The sequence below is a fragment of the Oryctolagus cuniculus genome, chromosome 5 (genome assembly GCF_964237555.1).
Source record: "Oryctolagus cuniculus chromosome 5, mOryCun1.1, whole genome shotgun sequence".
NCBI lineage: Eukaryota > Metazoa > Chordata > Mammalia > Lagomorpha > Leporidae > Oryctolagus > Oryctolagus cuniculus.
Genome location: NC_091436.1, coordinates 122,763,494 through 122,783,894, shown reverse-complemented (window position 1 = coordinate 122,783,894; position 20,401 = coordinate 122,763,494). Strand labels below are relative to the sequence as shown.

Here is a 20,401-nt window from a genome sequence, read left to right as displayed (position 1 = left end):
CTGGCATAATGGGTTAGGCCACTACCTGCAATGCAGGCATCACATATGAGTGCTGGTTCAGGTCCTGGCTACTCCACTTCTGATCCAGTTCCTTGCTAATGTGCCTGGGAGAGCAGAGGATGATGATGCAAGTGCTTGGGTCCCTGCCACCCACATGGGAGACCGGTGGAATTCCAGGATCCTGGCTTCACCCAGGCCCAGTCCCAACTGTTGTGGCCATTTGAGGAGTGAACCAGTGGATGGAAAATCTCTTTCTTTCTGTCCTTCCTTCTCTCTCTCTCTCTGGTAATGCTGCCTTCCAGATAAATAAATCTTTTATTTAAAAAAGGAAGTTTACTCCAAGAATTTTGTTAACAAATTATAAATATAAATCTGCTAGAGACTGGTGAAGGCCACATTGCAGCTCAGGAGTATTTGCTTCCAATGCCCACTGATGCCATGCCTACTTCACTTTGCTGCCTTCATGTATGAAGATTAACTCTGCACAGCTCCCACATTCACTTATCAATACACCTGTCTTCTCTTCCTAAATTGAGCGGTAACTGATCTTTTAAGAAGACCCTATGTGTTTCTGTTGGCGGCTGCAAGGGTTGCCAGCGGGTAGCTCTCCGTAGAACTCATCAGCCAGACACATCCCACTGTCAGCCTGGGCACCTGCCAGGTGCTGGCCCCTGATCGCTCTAGCCCCTGTGTCCACTGGTATGGTGGCCTGGTGGCACGCTCTTCCTCACAGCTAGAAACCAAAGTTACTATGGCTCCTCTCTCCTGCAGTTTCTCACATTGCTATCCACCTAAATTTTAAGAAAAATTAGTTGCCAGAAAAACAGGAAAAGAGCAAAGATGTCTGTGAGTGGGTGTATAGCACACCATCACCGCTGTATTTTTAGGTTGTTAATTTAATGCCAGAAAGGTTATTTCCTCTTGAGCCATGTTGCTTAAACTGAACGTCCTTGGTCATCAGGAAAACAGTCATGGTTTGGTCAAGCTCCTGTGGAAACAGGAACCTTTTGCCATGGGTGTGGTTTACTTGAATTGGAAATTTTGGCATAAATAAAACAAAAACAGATCTGCATATAAAAAGAGCTAACCTGATCACGTATTATCAAAATACACTAAGCCTGCCCACCGAGCTTTAAAGATAGAAATAAAAATTTGGTCTTTTTCTCATTAATTCTCACTAAATTCGAGTCATTTAAAATTATTTTGTCCTGGTTCTCTTTTCTCTTCTCATTTGTTTCAAAATAAAACCCTTTACCCTTTGTTCTCACTCCCTTTACTCAATTCTCAGGGTCTTGTCATTGATCACTCAGCACTGTGGAGTTGTTTCATTTTGGTTTTGTGGGGTAAAAGACACAGAGTCTATAGAGCAGTGGAGATGAACGAGAACTCATCGCCTCCTCTCCTAGCCATCAGATTTACTGGGATAAAATGCCTCCTTCATCTGCTTCTCTATCTTAGCTGTCTCTTGGTTCTCCTTTACATGACAAAAGCTAAAGAGTTGGTAGACACATGATGCCTTCTAAGCAGGTGGGAAGAAATATATTAGCTTATCTTCTCTCTTGGTGGGTTTTCTGACTGTGAGCCACTTTGGAAGGAATCAAATGGCTTCTCTTTCCTTGGGTTTCTAGAAGTCATTAAGAGTTTACTGATCAGGAATGAGCATCTGGCCTAGAAGTTAAGCCACCCAAGCTCCACAGCAGAGTTCCTGACTTTGAGTCCCATCTCCACTCTTGACTCCAGCACACACCCTGGGAGGCAGGTGATAACTTGAGTAATTGGTTCCTGCCACCCAAATGGGTGACCTGGACTGCACTCCCAGCTCCTGGTGTTGGCCCCAGACCAATCTGGGTCATCACGTGCTTTTGAGGAGTGAACCAGCAGATGGAAGCTCTTGTCTTTCAAATTAATTAACTAATTATAAAAAGGGTTTATTGGTCAGATAAATAGTATATTTTTCTCTGCTGATAAGATTATTCCTGTAACTTGCTTTCACATCTCAACAGATACAGTTACTGTTTTAGAAAAAAATTTACCCTAGGACCCTTAGGAGTTCAAGTAACACCAGCCTTTTATAAATTCATTGAAGAAAAATTTACCAAGACACTTTAAAAAATAATAATATGTGAGGAGTTTCTCACACTTGGCTGCCAAGTGTTATTTCATTAAACTGTTTGAATCATAAATCTGCACACATTATGTAATTATTATCCAGTGTTTCTGCAGATGGGTTTTATTCTACCGCCATTTACCCATCTGTGTTCCAGGTTCCAGAAGGTCTAGCCTCTCTAGCACTTTCCACACAAATGTCACTCATCCCCAGCATGTTGTGACTTGAATAATCTCAGGAGAAACCTTATCCTGAGCTGAACAATCTCCCATTATTGCATAGGTCGTTCTTCAATGCTTCAACCACCCATTCTCCCTCTTTGGCCCTGGAGCAGTAAGCACATTTTCCCTCTGTTATCTTCAAAACAGCTCTCCTTTATCCAGATCCTGAAAGCTCATCTTTTAGGCAGTGGCTTTAGTCATGCACCTTCTCAACAATGGTAGATCTCTGCCTGGGAGGAGAACTGCACGCACCAGCTGTGATTATCTTAGCTGTCCACTGGAAAGAGGGGAGAAAAGGCTGAGAAAAGGCCAACTAGGGAATGAGTGGAAGACAGCAAAATAGGATTATCTAGAAACTAGTCTCTTTATGGGAAGGGCAGATCTATGGGAAGGGCAGATCCGGAAAAAGTGACTGTTACTCAGGGCTCTTTATAAAGTTACCCAACCCACATCAGTTTAAGTAGGGGAGGAAATGTGTTGGCTCAGTTGTCTGGAAAGAAGATAGATGAAGGCACATAATCAAAGGGTGAGCTGTAGGACCCAGGCCTTCGAAGCTGTGTGACACGAGGACTTTTCTGTCTCCCGCCATCACCCAGAGCCCAGCTTGTTTCTCTGTGGTTTCATTGCATGCAAGAACCATGCAGAGCCATGGCAGAGAATATGGCTTAGGGAAGTTCTAGACTGTGTACCATACACAAAGAAGACTTATTTTCAATATGCCCATATTTTTGAATTTCAAATAGGACCTGATTGTCCCTCCTTGGGTCATTTATCCATTGCTGCATATTAAGGCAGGAGAATGCCAACAGGATAGCAAGGGGAAAAAAAAACACAAAAGAATTACACAAAGATCAGTAGTGATGTAACCTGAAGATGAGAACAGGATGGGAACACATGACAGGCAAACAAAAGAATCAATAGCTCCCACCAGCCTCCTGGGGGACCACAGGCTATCTGACAGCATGAGGCAGCCAGGAAGGGGGTATGCTTAGCTAAAAGATGGTGATGTGAGGAGGGAAGTGCCAAAAACTTTGCAGAAGTTACCGTTGTCCTTGGCTAGGTTTATAACAATGGCAGAAAATCTGGAGAGTGGATTTGGCTTCTTTTATGTGGCCCATGCAGAAGCTGTCATGGAATCACTCACTGGAAAAGTCCTGAACAGCCAAAGTTACGGTAGGAATTTCATGGTGGAAGACAATACAGGCTGGAGATACAGCCTGGAAACTACTCTTTTCCAGTTCAGAAGATCTAGGCACTTCTACAACTCCCTCCACTGTTGCTGTGTAACCAGATACAGCTGAAGGTTCAGAGAGATACAAGCAAGAAAACACATGATACACTTTCTCAACCTGGCAGTTGTCTTCAGCTCTTCAGAGCAAAGGGAGAAGGCAAGGACAATCTAACATCTTAGCAGTGTACAAATGTCTGCAGTGCTACAGCCTAGAACTAAGGGTAGCTAGTTGACTCCAATTTTACCTTTATTTTTGTCTAGTCCAGATTTAGGGTTAGTTGAAAATAATATTAAAATTTTCAATAACATAAAACAACCATTAAAAGGCAGATGATTTGGGGCAAAGGACAACATAAGACACCAAAAAAAGATAAGCAAATTATGAAATTTGGAAGAGTGATGTCACTTAGATCATAGGATGTGACAAGTAGGTTAATGTTGGCACCTTGCAACTACCTTAACAAATAAAGTCACTTAATAGGTAATTTTTTTAATCAAAGAGTAGTTTTTTTTACCTTTTCTTCTTTGTCTTTTTTATTTTATAATTTTCTATGAGTTTGCAAGGTACTTTCATTTTTTCAATGTGTTTCCTTATGCTTTTAAGAGTTTTCATAATTACATAGGAAATATATTTTCATTATAAGTAATTTAAAAATTCAGAAGTACAATAAAATCTTAAAGTTTTCTTAATACACAGATACACACACATCAAAATATTATATGTAGCCTCAGAAGCTAAAACTGTTTGAGGAATATCCTCCCAAAATTTTCTATGCACTTATGTGCATGTTTGTAGCCATACATAGAAATAAGTATGCGTACAGACATAGATAGTTGATGCTTTCATATTCTTTTTTCCTCTTTTTTTAAAAATGACTTATTTAATCACTTGAAAGGTAGGGTTAGAGAAAGGGAAAGACAGACATACACACAGACAAACAGAGAAAGAAAGAGAGTGAGAGGGAGATAGAAAGAGAGAGGGAGGGGGAGAGAGAGAGAGAGAGACAGAGACAGAGAGAGAGAGAGATCTTCCATCCACTGATTCATTCTCCAAATGGCCACAATGGCTTGGGCTGGACCAGGACAAAGCCAGGATTCTGGAATTCCATCCAGGCCTCCAACATGGGTGGCAGGGTCCCAAGTACTTGGGTCATAGTCCACTGCTTCCCCAAGCACATTAGGAGGGAGGTGGATAGGAAGTAGAGTACCTGGGACTTGAACCAGTATTCATATGGGATGCTAGTATTGCAGGTGGCAGTTTAACCTGCTGTGATACAACACCAACCCCAAATTCTGTGTTGTATATCTGTTTTTTCCCTTGAGATTATGACTTATGGATCTTTCCATATTGGGACATATGATTATCTGGTGTTCTTTGAATGTCTAATAATATTATTGGCAAGACGTGTATTAATGGATAATTCCCATTTTTTTGCTAGTACGATTTGCCCTCTTCCACCTCATTGTGCTGGTCTGGTAAGAATAGTTTTTAAGTTGCTAGCTTGGTACTCAACCTTGAAAGGTGATATAGAATTAAAGTGAGCCTTGAGATTCATATAATTCAATCTGTCCCTAGCTGGGGCGGGAGAATTAGGGACTGAAATGAAGGTTCATCAAAGAGTACATACACTTATCTCTGGAATGTGTATTCTCTCAGAACCAAACAACAGAGGCAGTAATCATAGGGTGCCACTGGTTAGCTATCGGGGTTTTAGAATTTTGGTAAAGACTAGAATTTTGTCATTTATTTTAATATTTAGTAACTTTTCCCCTGATAAGAAAAGTAATTTTCTTGGAAAATACAATGATGGAGAAGAAAAAGAATTAACCAGAAAGAACCACTACTGTGATTGTTATGGATGTTATTACTCCTTCTACCATTTGTTAGATACATGTACATTTTTAAAAATGAGACATCTGTGACCTTTAAATATTATACTATGAAAATTTCCCATGTCTTAAATATTGCTTTAAAGTCTAGTTGTAACTGATACATAGTTCTTAGCCTTACATGGTAAAACATAGGAGCTTCTTAAACAGGCATAAAGAGCCTCACCTTCCTATCTTAAAACAACTGGGGGGCTTCCAGCTTAGCATTATTTGAACAAGGATCCCCAGGAAGCCTAATTTAAATATTAACAGTTTTACTCTGAGTTCACAGAACTGGGTGTAAGAATATAAAGCACAAACATCAGGAAGCCAATTGGAAATACATAGTAAAACTAACTATGCATAGTCTCAGATCCAAAGATTCCATTTTTAGGTACATGTGCTTAAGGAAAAATTCTTACATATGCCCAGAAGGAGAAAAATTCAAAGATACTCTCTCCAGCCCTATTCAAAACAGGAAAAAATTACAAATAACCAAAATACCTATTGTTAGGGGAATGGATAAAGTTAAGGTTTGGATATGATGTGAATGTGTTTCCTAAAGATTTGTGTTCTGGTCCTCAGTGTGGTGATGTTAAGTCACAGAATCTTTAAGAGATAGGGCCTAGTGAGAGGTGGCTAGATGATTGGGGTGCTATCCTCAGAAAGGCTTTCATTCTGCTCTCATGGGATTCTGGTTGGTTCTGCAGAGCAAGTTGTTATAAAAAGAGCAAGCCTGCATCAAAGAAAGAGGTACCTTTCTCTGAAGGGAGGAGAGAACTTCCACTTTGACTATGACCCTGTCTAAATAAGATCGAAGTCGGCGAACTCAAAAGGCTTCCATAGCCTTGGAAACTCATGACTAGAGCCTAGGGAGATTACTGACGCCATAAACAAGAGTGTCAAATTGTTAAGTCAACAACAGGAGTCACTGTGCACTTACTCCTCATGTGGGATCTGTCCTTAATGTGTTGTCCAATGTGAAATAATGCTATAACTAGTACTGAAACAGTATTTTACACTTTGTGTTTCTGTGTGTGTGCGCAAACTGATGAAATCTTTACTTAATATATACTAAATCGATCTTCTGCATATAAAGAGAATTGAAAATGAATCTTGATGTGAATGGAATGGGAGAGGGAGCGGGAGATGGGAGGGGTGTGAGTGGGAGGGAAATTATGGGGGGGGGAGCCATTGTAATCCATAAACTGTACTTTGGAAATTTATATTTACTAAATAAAAGTTAAAAAAATTAAAAAAAAAAAAGAGCAAGCCTGGTCCCTGACTCCCTCCTTGCAACCTGTCTCTCCATGTGGCTGCTCTCTCCCTCCCATAAACACTCCCATCAGCATTCCATGTGTCATGTTGGGATATAGGCATGAGACTATCACCAGAGGCCAACCAATGTGGGCACCCAATCTTTGACTTTTAGTATCCAAAACTGTGAGCTACATAAATCTCTTCTTTTTACATTACCCAACCTCAGCTATTTTGTTATAGTGACAGAAAATGGACTAATAAAGATAATAAACTATGGTATATTCATGTGATAGAATGCTATAGAGTCACTGAAAGAACTGAGATGGAATTATTTAGAGTGTCATGGATAGATGTCAAAAGCAAAACTCTGAATGAGAAAAGCAAGCAGCAGGATGGTACCTTCAGTTCATTTATGGATATATATAAATCAGAGATATGTAAGTATAAATAAATATGGAATAAAGGATGCATAGCAAATTCACAATAACAATTGTCTCTGTGGAAGACAGTAATGAAACAAGGGGGATTTTTCACATTTTCTGTCAGATTTTAAGAGATGAAACAAAACAAAAATGTTACTCATTGAGAGTTTTATGTGGTAGTTACATGGCCTTTTTCATAGCATTTGCCATATTTTTAATTTCTCTTTAATTTTTTCTCAAGAAGAATAAGTAAATAATAAAAACAATAAATCCTTTAAGCCAATTAAGTTACTATAAACATTATTTTATACAGTAGATTTTCATTATTTCCAAGAATTATGTTCTATTAAGTTCAGCAAACACTGAACCAGCAAACACAGAACAATTGCTCAAAGGAAAATATAGGGTAAAGTTCCTTCCTGGGAGCCTCTGGTCACAACATTTCCATCAGTCCATCAACACATAGCCTTTCATATGTGTTCTTGTTTAAAGATCCCCTATTTAGTTCATACTGAATTCATGGCCGGCAGTACCACATCCTGCACCTGAATGAAGCTTAACTAACTCACATATTTTTTCACAATCATCAAGAACTTCAGAAAAATTTAAACATAAAAATCACTAACAAAAGCACAAAATTATGAAAAAATGTAGCATTAAATAGGCCTCAAAGAGGATGCTTGTTTACAATCTGAGACTGGAACCAAAAGCCAGAACATAGCTTTGTTTACCCACAGCTAACAGAATGAGCGCAAGGTGTTTCAAATTTTTTACCAATGTGTTTATGCCTGCACATAACCACAAAAGTCCTGAGAGTATTGATTCAGGGATTACAAATAAACTGTGGAGAGTAAGCAAATTTGCATTTATAGTATCCACTAACAATGATGATTAACTATATTTACTTATAAAAACTTATAAAAATTATAAATGGCAACAATATCTAAACAATACCCTATTGTTAAGACCCACCTTTCAAGTAATAAACATGAACTGCCTTCTCTCCCTACCTAGATTGCACATTTTGTGGCACCTAGCTGATTGTGATCACTCTGAGATCCCATGTGCTAGATGAAAATCTTGCACTTTCCATCTAGAACACTCCAAGACTCATGTGTTTCTCTGGTCTTTAAACAAAATTCAATCTTTTTTTTTTTGTTTCAGTGAGTTTTTTCCTATTTAGAAAAAAATGAACTATATAGGTTCATATTTGAATAAGTTATTAAAATTCCACTTCATTTATTGTTTGTTGTGAACAATCTGAATTTTGGTTTTGGAAAGGATGCATGTTTATACTTTTAATTGATTTAATTCATCTTTGTTTAGGAGAGAAAACTTTCAGGGTGAGCATTTGGCACAGCAGTTAAGAATCCATTTGGGATGGCTGCATTCCACATCGGAGTACTCCTGGCTCCACTTCAATACAGCTTCCTGACAATGTGTGCCCCACAAATGCAGCAGATAATAGTTCAAGTATTTGGGCACCTGCCACCCACATGGGAGACTCAGACTGAGTTCTTAGCTCCTAGATTCAGCCTGGCCCAGTCCCAGTGTGTGGGCATTTGGGGAGTGAACTGCAGAGGTAAGGTTTATGTGCGTGTATGTGTGTGTTTGCCTTTGAAATAAAATAAAAATAAAGAAACAAAAAAAGAACAAAAAGTGGAAACTTTAGGAGAAGCATGTTTAAATGAGACATTGAAGAAAGGAGGTATTAAATAAAAGCCAAACCATCACTTTAAAGCTTTAAGATCTGCTATTTAATATTTTCCTTTTTAAAGATGTATTTATTTATTTATTTTGAAAGGCAGAGTTACAGAGAGAAAGGGAGAGAAAGAGAGATTGACAATATGCTGATTCACTTCCCAAATGGTTAAAATGGCTGGGGCTAGGTGGAACCAAAGCCAGGAGCCAGGAGCTTCTTCTGGGTCTCCTATTTGGGTGCAGATGCCCAACATTTGGGTCACCCTTCCTTGCTTTCCCAGGTGCATTAGCAGAGAGCCAGACTGAAAGTGGAGCAGCTGGGACACCAACGGGTACCCATATGGGGATGTTGGCAACACAAGCTTAACCCACCACACCACAGAGCCAGACTATTTAATATTTTCAAGGGTAGCCCTCAAAGACAGATTACATAAGGAATTTTAGTCAAGAAGGTGAACTATGAAAAGTGATTTATAAAGCCAGCCAGGTTTCACAGTAGGCGTGTGCCTTCTCTATGACTACAAATAGCAAAACTTCAACTACGGTGTTTTCTGAAATGTTTCTAAATTACAAAAATTTTATGCATGAACATAATCTTTTAAGACCAGTCTATCTAGGGTTCAATAACCTCAGCCACACTGGAGGTGGATTTTTCTCTCTCTCCCTTTCTCCCTCTCTCTATTCTTTTTTTATGACTATTCTCAAATCCTAAATCCTTCCAGGATAAAAATGAAGGAAAGTGCTGCAGCTCTAAAAACCTCAAGGACAGTCTCCTGGAAACTCCTTGGTGTGGAAAGGATGGATATCAAACATGAAGAAAGCTTTTGCTCTAGTGGGGTCCCAGAGGATTTACATATATAAACACAATCCTTGGGATGCTTGAGAGCCACAATGACCAGTATAAATAAATCATATAAAACTGTAACTCAAAAAATACAAGAAGAGATAGGAAAATGCAAACCTGCTTTTACCCAAATGTTTCTCAAATAATGGGAAGGGAGATTAGGAGATATATAATAGATTATATGTTCTTTTTTTTTTTTTTTTTTTTTTGACAGGCAGAGTTAGAGAGACAGAGAGAAAGGTCTTCCTTTTTCCGTTGGTTCACCCTCCAAATGGCCACTACAGCTGGTGCACTGTGGCCGGCGTGCTGCGCCTATCCAAAGCCAGGAGCCAGGTGCTTCCTCCTAGTCTCCCATGCAGGTGCAGGGCCCAAGCACTTGGGCCATCCTCCACTGCACTCCCGGGCCACAGCAGAGAGCTGGACTGGAAGAGGAGCAACCAGGACAGAATCTGGCACCCCAACCGGGACTAGAACCCGGGGTGCTGGCGCTGCAGGCGGAGGATTAGCCAAGTGAGCTGCGGTGCCGGCCAGATTATATGTTCTTAAAGAGACCTTAGTAAACAGTCCAAGTATATTGTATTAAACTTCTGAATGTTTACCACAAGAAGTCTGTGCTGACACCAACCACAATGTCCACCATTTGAATCAACACACACACATACACACACACACACTCACATAAACTTAACACACACACTCACATAAACACACACATACACATACATGAAGCCAGGTATTTTTAAAATCTCTTAAGAAGACTTGTAAATGGAAAACAACATTGATTATTGGATTACTTTACCCAAGCAACAGGAATCAAATCAAATGCTTACTTTCATGGTGCAGCCATATTCTTAGGATCTTGCCTTCATCTTTGGATTCCATGGCATCAACACAGCTCTGCAGACAAAATCTCAAATGCAGCATCGGAGATAGGTTCAAATGAGCCATTGGTAGCAACTTCAGACACTGAAAAACACAGTGAAGATCTCACTTTTAAAACATAGTTTTTGGTCTTTATTTTTATAAGTGGAACAGTTTTAGTCATAGAAACCCCAAACTGTAAGCAACTCAAATGTCATCATGAGTAAATAGAAAAACTAGTTGTGATATATTCAAATAATGATATACTACTCAACAATGAAAAAGGAAGAACTACTAATGCATGGCAGAACATAAATGAATTTTGAAAATGCCAAGCCAGGAGAAGAAAGTCTGACACAAGTATGATTTAAAGTGGGATTGTTACCATGTTTTTCAGTTTGGGAGAGAAGCAGGAAGGTAGGAATCTGAGTGAAGAAAAATAAATATTCAAAGAATCTGAGATGACCACACTAATTTGGGGTTCTAAAGAGGTACGGACCAAATAGGATTTCCTTACTCTCTTCCTTTCTTTATTTTTTCTTTCCCCTCTTCCTCCTTCTCTACTTCCCCCTCCTGCCCTCCTCTTTTCCTTCTTTTGTTTCATAAATTTATTTTATTTATTTGAAAAACAGAGTTACAATGAGAGAGGAAGAGATGGGGTGGGAGGAGGATAGAAAAAGGGAAATATCTTCCATCTGCTGGTTCACTGTGTCCGGGGCTGGGCCAGGCCAAAGTCAGGAGCCTGGAACTCCACCTGGGTCTCTGACATGGGTGGCAGGGGTTCAAGCACATGGACCATCCTCTGCTGCTTTCCCAGGTGCATTAGCAGAGAACTGGATCAGAAGTGAATAAGCCAGGACTCCAATGAATGTGCTCATATGGGATGCTAGCAATATAGGTGGGGCCTTAACTCGCTGCACCACAACTCTGGCCTCTCCCTTCTTCCTTTCTTTCTTTTCTTCTCCCCTCCCTTTATTTCTTGATTGTTTCATTTATTTGATATTTAGAAGAGTGAAATATTTACTTTCTTCCTTCCTTTCTTCTCTTCCTTTTCCTATCTTCCACTTCACAAATTTTTTGTATTTAAAGTTCAGGCAAACTTTTAATTTTTTCATTTGAAGGACCAGATAGACTCTCCTGTTTGAAACCTAATCACTGTAATCTGTTTGATGGAAGAAAAGATTTCAATTCATTCCAAATCTGTCTGGATAATCAGTAATATCCTATGCATGGTGCTTTTTGAGAAAAATGAGCTGTTACTTAATTTGATTTTTTTTTTTTTTACAGGCAGAGTGGACAGTGAGAGAGAGAGACAGAGAGAAAGGTCTTCCTTTTGCCGTTGGTTCACCCTCCAATGGCCGCCGCGGCTGGTGCACTGCGCTGATCCGATGGCAGGAGCCAGGTGCTTCTCCTGGTCTCCCATGGGGTTCAGGGCCCAAGCACTTGGGCCATCCTCCACTGCCTTCCCTGGCCACAGCAGAGAGCTGGCCTGGAAGAGGGGCAACCGGAAAAGAATCCGGTGCCCCGACCGGGACTAGAACCGGGTGTGCCGGAGCCGCTAGGTGGAGGATTAGCCTATTGAGGCTAATTTAATATGATTAAGAAGTGAGTTGTTCCACTTTCAGAACATCATCCTACTATCTCAAGAAACCCTTTGAGAATAAAAAGTAAACTCTGCTTGGATTGAATGTAAGGAATCCGAAGGCCACCCACATTCTTCACCTTTGGGACTGATCCCTAAAGGCACATAAGGAGGGTATTTCTTTTTCTCTTCCCTTTAACTGATACCAAATTGCAAAGTCACAACTGGTTTGGAATTAATGGAATCCTGAGGAATCAATGCAGAAGTATTACAGGCTGTAGGGACAATAGATAGGCTAGGAAGGGTCAGACATTTCCTAGAATATTCCATGATCAAATAGCTTTCTTTTCCCTGTGATTCCCCGAGATCCAAAAGTCTGTTTTATTAACCCAGTTTCAGCCCAATTACATTTTTAATTGTTTGAGTTTACTCTTGGCTAGGGTAACCCAAAGCTTTAATTTCTTTCTAAAATTATCTCAAATGTCTTTTAAAACTTAATGTCTGTAAAAGATCTGTGTCGCTCCCCCTCTTCGTGGAGGAGCGACACTGAACCCTGCGCTGTTCTTTTGTCTGCTCGGCCCTCCCTGGGTTTGCTGCTGGTTCTTCCCGGGTTGGCTACCGACCCTTCCACCTCCGTGGAAGGGCGGTTCCCCCTGCCACTTTCACCACTTCCGTGGGGGAGCGGCACACTGCCGGCCGGCTCTCTCGGGGGCTGCACAGGTGTTCCTTCAGATAGATGTTCCTGGTGCATGTTGTCTCTCTCCTCCTTTATAGTCCTCTTCCACCAATCCCAACTCTGCTACCCACACGCTGAGTACGCTGCTCTCCTCCAATCAGGAGCAGGTCCTGCTGTTTATTGAACTTGAGGCAGCTGTGTAGAAGCTGTTTCCTCCCTTCTCAGTGCCATGTTGTGGGAGAGCAGATGCATAGAATAAGTCTTAATTCCAGTAACAGTCTAGTCCGAGTTGCTCCCCACAGATCTGCATGAACCTCATTTTGCAAACCTGATGGCAAGTCTTGAGAAATGCCCCTCATGTTAATAAGGCCGACTTAAGCTTCATGTCAGTGCTTGCCCACATGTTCCTAAATGTGAAAGTCCACAAATTAGTGTATATTTTTCGTGGACAGATGTTGCAATTTGAAAGTATACTTAGTACTTTGAGTGCCTATATCTGTTGAGATTTTTCACTGCAAGCAAAATATAAGCAAAAACAGTTAATTTATCTTTCTCCTCATTGCTTCCACTTCCACTTCCTAACCAACAGTCTCACCTCCAATTTTACATGAATCCTTTGAGAGCCTAGGGCTCGTGAGTAGCGGCCAATGTCATTTAGTGCAGTATGGGGCCCAGGGCAGAAGCAAAGCAGCTGAAGGAGCCCTTCTCCTCTGAGAGTGGTTGAGTTTGAGCTGGGTCTAATTAGACATACTGTGGGCTGAGCTCCGGAAGAGAGATCTCCATCTCCACAGGACTCTTCTCTTTTACAGAGTGATAATTGAGATGCATTTTTCAAAAAACAAAAAAAAAGTTATGTATTTGAAAGGCAGTTCAGAGACAGGGAGAGACAGAGAGGGAGGAGAGAGAGACAGAGAGCATCCATCCACTGGTTTACTCCTTCAAGTGTCTGCTAACAGCTAGGCCTGGGCCAGGCTGAATCCAGGAGCCAGGAACTCAAACTGGGTCTCTCACGTGGGTGGCAGGAGCCCAAGTACATGGGCCATCTTCTGCTGCTCTCCTAGGTCCATCAGCAGGGAGCTGGATTGGAAGCTGAGCACCTATATGGGATACCTACATCACATGTCCAGCTTAACCTGCTGTGCCTCAAGGCAGGCCCCAATCTTTCACATTTTTAAAACAAATGAGGTCATGCTGGACATTATTTTCAGTTAGTGTATTTTGGCCTTCCATGGTTAAATTTGGATAAATTATGGATCAGAAAGATAATACGATTACATCATCAGGAAGCAGTCATGACTGAACGCAACTGAAATCTGTGCTTTCATCATAGCACTGTCTGGCTTTGACACTACCCTCATATGTCTGAAATGCAAAGCTTCACAACTTCTGCTCCTCTGCACAAGTGCAGTCCTATTCCAGAATCTGCGATGCTGAAGCTTCTGACAAGGGCACAGGTCTTTTGTGTTTCTACCTAAGGGAAGACAAGCCTCAGGGAGGTCTCTGGACCTGAGTGTCAGATGCACCAGGAATTGAGTATAAAAGTGAGGAAGGGAAATTGAGTCTTAATTTTTTTTTTTGACAGGCAGATTTAGACAGTGAAAGAGAGAGAGAGAAAGGTCTTCCTTTCTGTTGGTTCACCCTCCAATGGCTGCTACTGCTGGTGTGCTGCAGCCGGCAAGCTGCACTGATCCGAAGCCAGGAGCCAGGTGTTTCCTCCTAGTCTCCCATGCGGGTGCAGGGCCCAAGCACTTGGGCCATCCTCCACTGCCCTCCCGGGCCACATCAGAGAGCTGGACTGGAAGAGGAGAAACTGGGACAGAATCTGGCACCCCAAACGGGACTAGAGCCCCTGGTGCTGGCGCAGCAAGTGGAGGATTAGCCAAGTGAGCCATGGCGCCAGCTGGGAAATTGAGTCTTTAAAAATCTGTCCTTGGGGTCGGCGCGGTGGCTCACTTGGTTAATCCTCTGCCCGCGGCACTGGCATTCCATATTGGCACCCGGTTCTAGTCCTGGTTGCTCCTCTTCTAGTCCAGCTCTCTGCTATCAACCAGGAAGGCAGTGGAGGATGGCCCAGGTGCTTGGGCCCCTGCCCCTGCATGGAGATCAGGAGGAAGCACCTGGCTCCTGGCTTCGGATCGGCGCAGTGCGCCGGCCATCGCAGCCATTTGGGGGGTGAACCAGTGGAGGGAGGACCTTTCGCTCTGTCTCTCTCTCTCACTGTCTAACTCTGCCTGTCAAATAATAAAAAAAAATTCTGTGCTAATACTTGTTACAAAGTCTGCATATTTCTAATATGGATCCCTTTACATTATGGAATATGACATGAACCTCAAAGGTAAGTATAAAAGATTTACCTATTGTTGGCACATACTAAATACATACCAAAATTCCGAGAACAATTGTCAGATATTGCATTTGTTTAGATATTGCATTTGTATTTTTCAGGATTATTTAAGAATAGAAAATAGAGAATTCTTGGTACATATTTTAAATGGATATTATTATTATCTTTTAAAATATTACAGAGTTCTTACAAGTGAAATCCCAAATATATTGAACAATTAAGAAAAAAATCAATAGCTAATCTCCTTGCTTCTTTTCCTATATCCCTTCTATATTTTCTCAAAACAGCAGCCACAGTGATGCTTTTAAAACAGAAGACAAATCATGTCACTCTGATTAGATCTTCCCAATTGATTTCCATCTGTACAATAACAATCCTAATGTTAAATGCTTTGAAGAAAACAAAACAGGAGAGGGGGCTAGGGAGTGATGACAGATCCCATTTCCAATGTAGTCAGAGAGGGCCTCTCCAACTAAGAAACATTGGGAAAGAGTCCTAAAGAAAGTGAGAGAATGGGCTGGCGCCATGGCTCAATAGGCTAATCCTTTGCCTAGCAGCGCCGGCACACCAGGTTCTATTCCCGGTCGGGGCGCCGGATTCTGTCCCGGTTGCCCCTCTTCCAGGCCAGCTCTCTGCTGTGGCCCGGGAGTGCAGTGGAGGATGGCCCAAGTGCTTGGGCCCTGCACCCGCATGGGAGACCAGGATAAGTACCTGGCTCCTGCCTTAGGATCAGCGCGGTGCGCCGGCTGCAGTGGCCATTGGAGGGTGAACCAACGGCAAAGGAAGATCTTTCTCTCTGTCTCTCTCTCTCACTGTCCACTCTGCCTGTCAAAAAAAAAAAAAAAGTGAGAGAATGAGATATTTGGGTATCTCATGGTATAGATATGAGATAGAGAGAAAGGCAAGTTTGAATCCAAACCTGGTAAATGCCACTAGTTCAACGTCTATTCATAGAAAGGTACTCCTACATAAACCGACATTAGCTGTCCTCAACTCTTAAGCACAGCATTGCATTCTTAGTACAAGTTCAACAAAAATTTTATTAAATGAAAAATTTCCATATACCAAGTGTCATTGAGGTGGGTGTTTGGCACTGAAGTTAAGATGCCCACATCCTCTATTAAAGTGCCTGTGTTTGGGTCCCAGCTCTGCTTCCAATTCCAGCTTCCTGTTAACGCACATCCTGAGAGGAAGCAGATGATGGTTTAAGCACTTGGGCCCTTAATGGATTGAATCCTGGGATCCTGGCTTCAGTCTGGCCCAGCCCGAGTTAATGCAGGCATTTGGGAAGTGAGCCGGCAGATGAGGATATCTGTCTCTCTGTCTATCTGCCTTTCAATAAATAAATAAATATTTTAAAGATTGACTTATTTATTTGAAAATTAGAGTTACACAGAGAGAGAAGGAGAGGCAGAGAGGGAGTCTTCCATCCGCTGGTTCACTCCCTAATTGGCTTTAATGGCTGGAGCTGTGCTGATCTGAAGCCAGGAGCCACATGCTTCTTCCTGGTCTTCCATGCAGATACAGGGGCCCAAGGACTTGGGCCATCTTCTACTGCTTTCCCAGGCCACAGCAGAGAGCTGAATTGGAAGTGGAGCAGCTGGGACTCAAACCAGCGCCCATTTGGGATGTTGGCATTGGAGGCAGCAGCTTTACCCACTACACCACAGCGCCAGCCCCAAAATAAATATATTTTTAAAAAAACAGATGCCATGAGCTCCTATCTCCTTCAGAGTAGTTGTCAAAGTCCTTTCAATGGCCTAAAAGCTCTCCCCGTTCAGCACTGCCTCCAACCTATTCTTTCCCTCCTCCAATCCCCTCTCTGACCCTATTTCCTACTACTTTCCCCTTCCTCACTCAACTCAGCCATTCTGGCCCCAGTGGTGTTCTTGGAACATCCCAGTTATGCTCCAGGTTCAGAACTTTTACACTTGTGTCTCCATTTCCCAGTATAACTTCCCACCCACATGCACTCTTTCACTTCTTTCTGGCCTTTACCCAAGTGTTCCCTTCTCTTGAGTCTTTACTAGCCAGTCTTTCCAAAATTGCACCTCTTCTCACACTCCTCATGTATTTTGTATTTCCTTTCTTTGCCTTTTTTTTCTCCTTGAGGCTTAACACCATCAGCATATTATAGTCTGACACAATTTTCTTTATTTCTCCTGGAGGTCAGAGACTTTTGTCTGTTTTGCTCACTGCCCACCTAAGACAGTGCCAGGCAACATGATAGGCACTCTCTAAATATTTGTAAAATGAAGAAATAATGGCTGAAAACTGTGCTCAGCAAAATGATCCATTTTTCAATAGTATTTAGCATTTCATTTGGGTCACACCAGAGCCATGGAGACTCAAACCAGTTTTTGTGACCAGAAGCACCCCAAGTGACATAAGAGGTAACCCTAGGCTTAGTTTAGGACAGAGCAAATGCTTTATGCATTCTTGCACCAGGAATAGCCAGATCCAGGAAGGTTACAAGGTTGGAATGTTAAGCCAGCCAAGTATTCCAAGGGGGACCAAAGTATGAATAGACAAACCCCTGGACTGAGTGGTGTTCGGGTAAAGGGCTATGTAACTCTCACTAGGAAGAAAGTGCTCCAAGAGACTTCCCAGAGGATGGACACTGTCATTGTGTTGACCTCCAAAGAACTGGCCTTCAAGTCTCCCATCCAAGAACTCCCGATAGAATGTACATCCTGGCTCTTTCCTCAGCTCTCAACTCTCTTCCTCTTAGGGAATTTTCTATTACCACTCACACAGAGGGATTGACAGAACCTGTCTGTGGGTATATTCACTCCCTTACGGCTTCAGAAAAAGCAGATGGGAAACTAGCCCCACCCAGCCACTGGGGGAATCCTTTAAGAATCTTCATCCTTTCATTACATCCTGTGGCATATCTAACACTCTTTTGTGTTCAGTCAATGCTGGCTCATGACCTAGTGATCAATTATTCATGACTCCGGTCAATATGGAGCTTTTACTCCAGAATTCTCTGCAAGACTATGGGCACTGTATCTTGTTGGTAATTAGATTATGCCCTAGGGATCTCTGTATGAAAGTGAGTCTGTCTCAAATGTTATGTTTCAGGATCCTAATTATAAAAATCCATAATTGGCTGCCTCCTTAAGAACACCAAGAATGATGGCTTGTCTGTTCTAAAGAGGAACACAAAGAACTGTTGCTGTGGGAAAATAAGATTTTTTTAATGACCTGAGAAAACCTGGTGGTATGGTGCACTAGAGTAAACCCTGCAAATATAAAAAAGTAAGCTGGGAACAAGACTAATCAATGCTTATACAAATGCTCTCAGGAAAAGCACTCTGATACTAATTTTGGGTCCCCTGGGATGCTGGGGAAATTTGAAGATAATCACCTGTGACACCTAGCCTTTCCTTAGGACTTGATTTTAAAAACTGACCTTATTTCTGAGCTGAGTTAATGCCAAGATTGAATTTCTGCTCAGCTGGAACCAAATCCTTTTCTAGCCATCTCTCAAGTGAGTTGGCAAGGCTCATTTTGAATTCTTTGTCACACTTGTGCAAAATTAATTTGAGGTCATTTTGAAGTCTTTCCCCCTCTGTGCTGGAAGCAGTGAGGGGTATTTAGGTCCCACATACCCTTTGCCCATGCGTCTGCTCTGCTTTGCACTTCCTTGAAGGCATGTTCACATGGCAAACAAGTCTACATCAGGGTGTACTTCAATTGCACAAGAAATGTTTGAGTAATTATCATGGTACAATATGCTGTTAAATGCTAAGGATTGTGAGGCTATGGGAGGAGAAGTAGAGCTTACAGAGAATGTGATGGGACTAAGAATACAGGCTCTGTAATCACACTGACTTCTCCTGGCCTCACTTCAGATTAGCAATGAGAACTTGGGCAAGTGCCCAATGAACCATAGGCCTCTTTCCCCTCACCTGTAAAATTGGGGTAATAATCCCAAATCAGAGGCAATTATATTTATAAATAGATCCAAAATAATTTACATTTTCTAAATAGCATAAAATATAATAGCAAATACACCTTGAATGTTATGCATAGTCCTTAACCTCCAGAAGCGGAAAATTGGGAAGAGAAATAAACCTTGCACATGAAACAAGCTACTATGGGGAGAAGCTGAAGGGAGGAAGGCTCAAGTTTCAAAATATATGTGAAAGGAAGTAAGTGCTCTTAGCAATGAGAATGCATACCAATTTCTGCCTAGAGATTATCCCCCATCATCCATCATCTAAGCCTCAGTGCTTTTGTAATTAGAAAGTGCAGTGCTTTGGTGAGCATGCCTAATTTAAATTCCACCCCATTCCAGATCATGTGAGATCAACATTTAAGTTAAAAGTTGTTAGTGTCTTTGAGATACAACTTTTAGCAATTCTACTTAAAGGAACAGGAACATTGTCACTACCAAAAAATCAAAAAAGAAAAATTTGTAGTACCCCCTCAGAGTCTATAAAATATAAAAGGCAGGGAAAATCATGCCCATGGTTGCAAAAGGAAGAGTCTGATTTATTAGCAAGCTTGCTATCAGGAGTTACAATAATGTTGATGCAGAAGTATATACTCATATATATATAAACATGTATATGTAATATATAATGTATATATGTCTATATGTAACACATATATAATAGTGATATTAGTAATATGCATATAATAACCAGTATTGAAACAATATATATGTTTATATATAATATATATTTTTATATAAAATATAAATGTAATAGGGATATATTTATATAAATATATACAATATATTGTATATACAATATACAATATATACAATATAAATGTAATAGGGATATATGCATATATATATGTATATAATATTATAATGTAGCAACTATCATCAATGGCCAATCTATTTAACCTCTACTGTACAACTTTTCACACATGTGAGGTCTCTTAAGGTCAAGGACCCTCTAAATATAGAACAGCATGTGTGAAGCCCCACCCCTGGCTGTGCAGAGCTCCAGGAAACAGGTGGCATGTGAATGACATGGAGATATTTAAGGCATCGATTGTCCTCCATAAAGTGGACACTTTGGGTTTTCTGACTTGAAGATGTGGCTATTTTCAACCTTTTAATTCTAGGCTGTCTTTCTCTTGTCTCTATGGTACAGCACACACCCTGTGAATAAAGTCTACTTCATCCAAGAAAAACAGCCTCTGACAGTCCACTTCCTCCTACCTCACCTGGGGCAGACCAGTTGGCCTGTCTTTGACATAGAAACATTAAATGTGCACAAATGGTCGCTTTACTCAAACTCCCAAAACAGCCATTAAAACAAG

At 41.2% G+C, this 20,401-nt stretch overlaps 1 protein-coding gene across 1 annotated transcript in view; it reads right to left on the bottom strand.

Annotated features, from left to right (window-relative positions):
- The window catches only part of TNFRSF21 (TNF receptor superfamily member 21), a 257,127-nt gene that overhangs the window by 150,405 nt on the left and 86,321 nt on the right, over window positions 1–20,401 (bottom strand). The window contains exon 2 of the mRNA XM_017345167.3: window positions 10,486–10,621. Within this exon, the coding sequence (XP_017200656.3) occupies window positions 10,486–10,491 (6 nt within the window). The 5' untranslated portion in view covers window positions 10,492–10,621. The remainder of the gene's footprint in view (window positions 1–10,485; window positions 10,622–20,401) is intronic.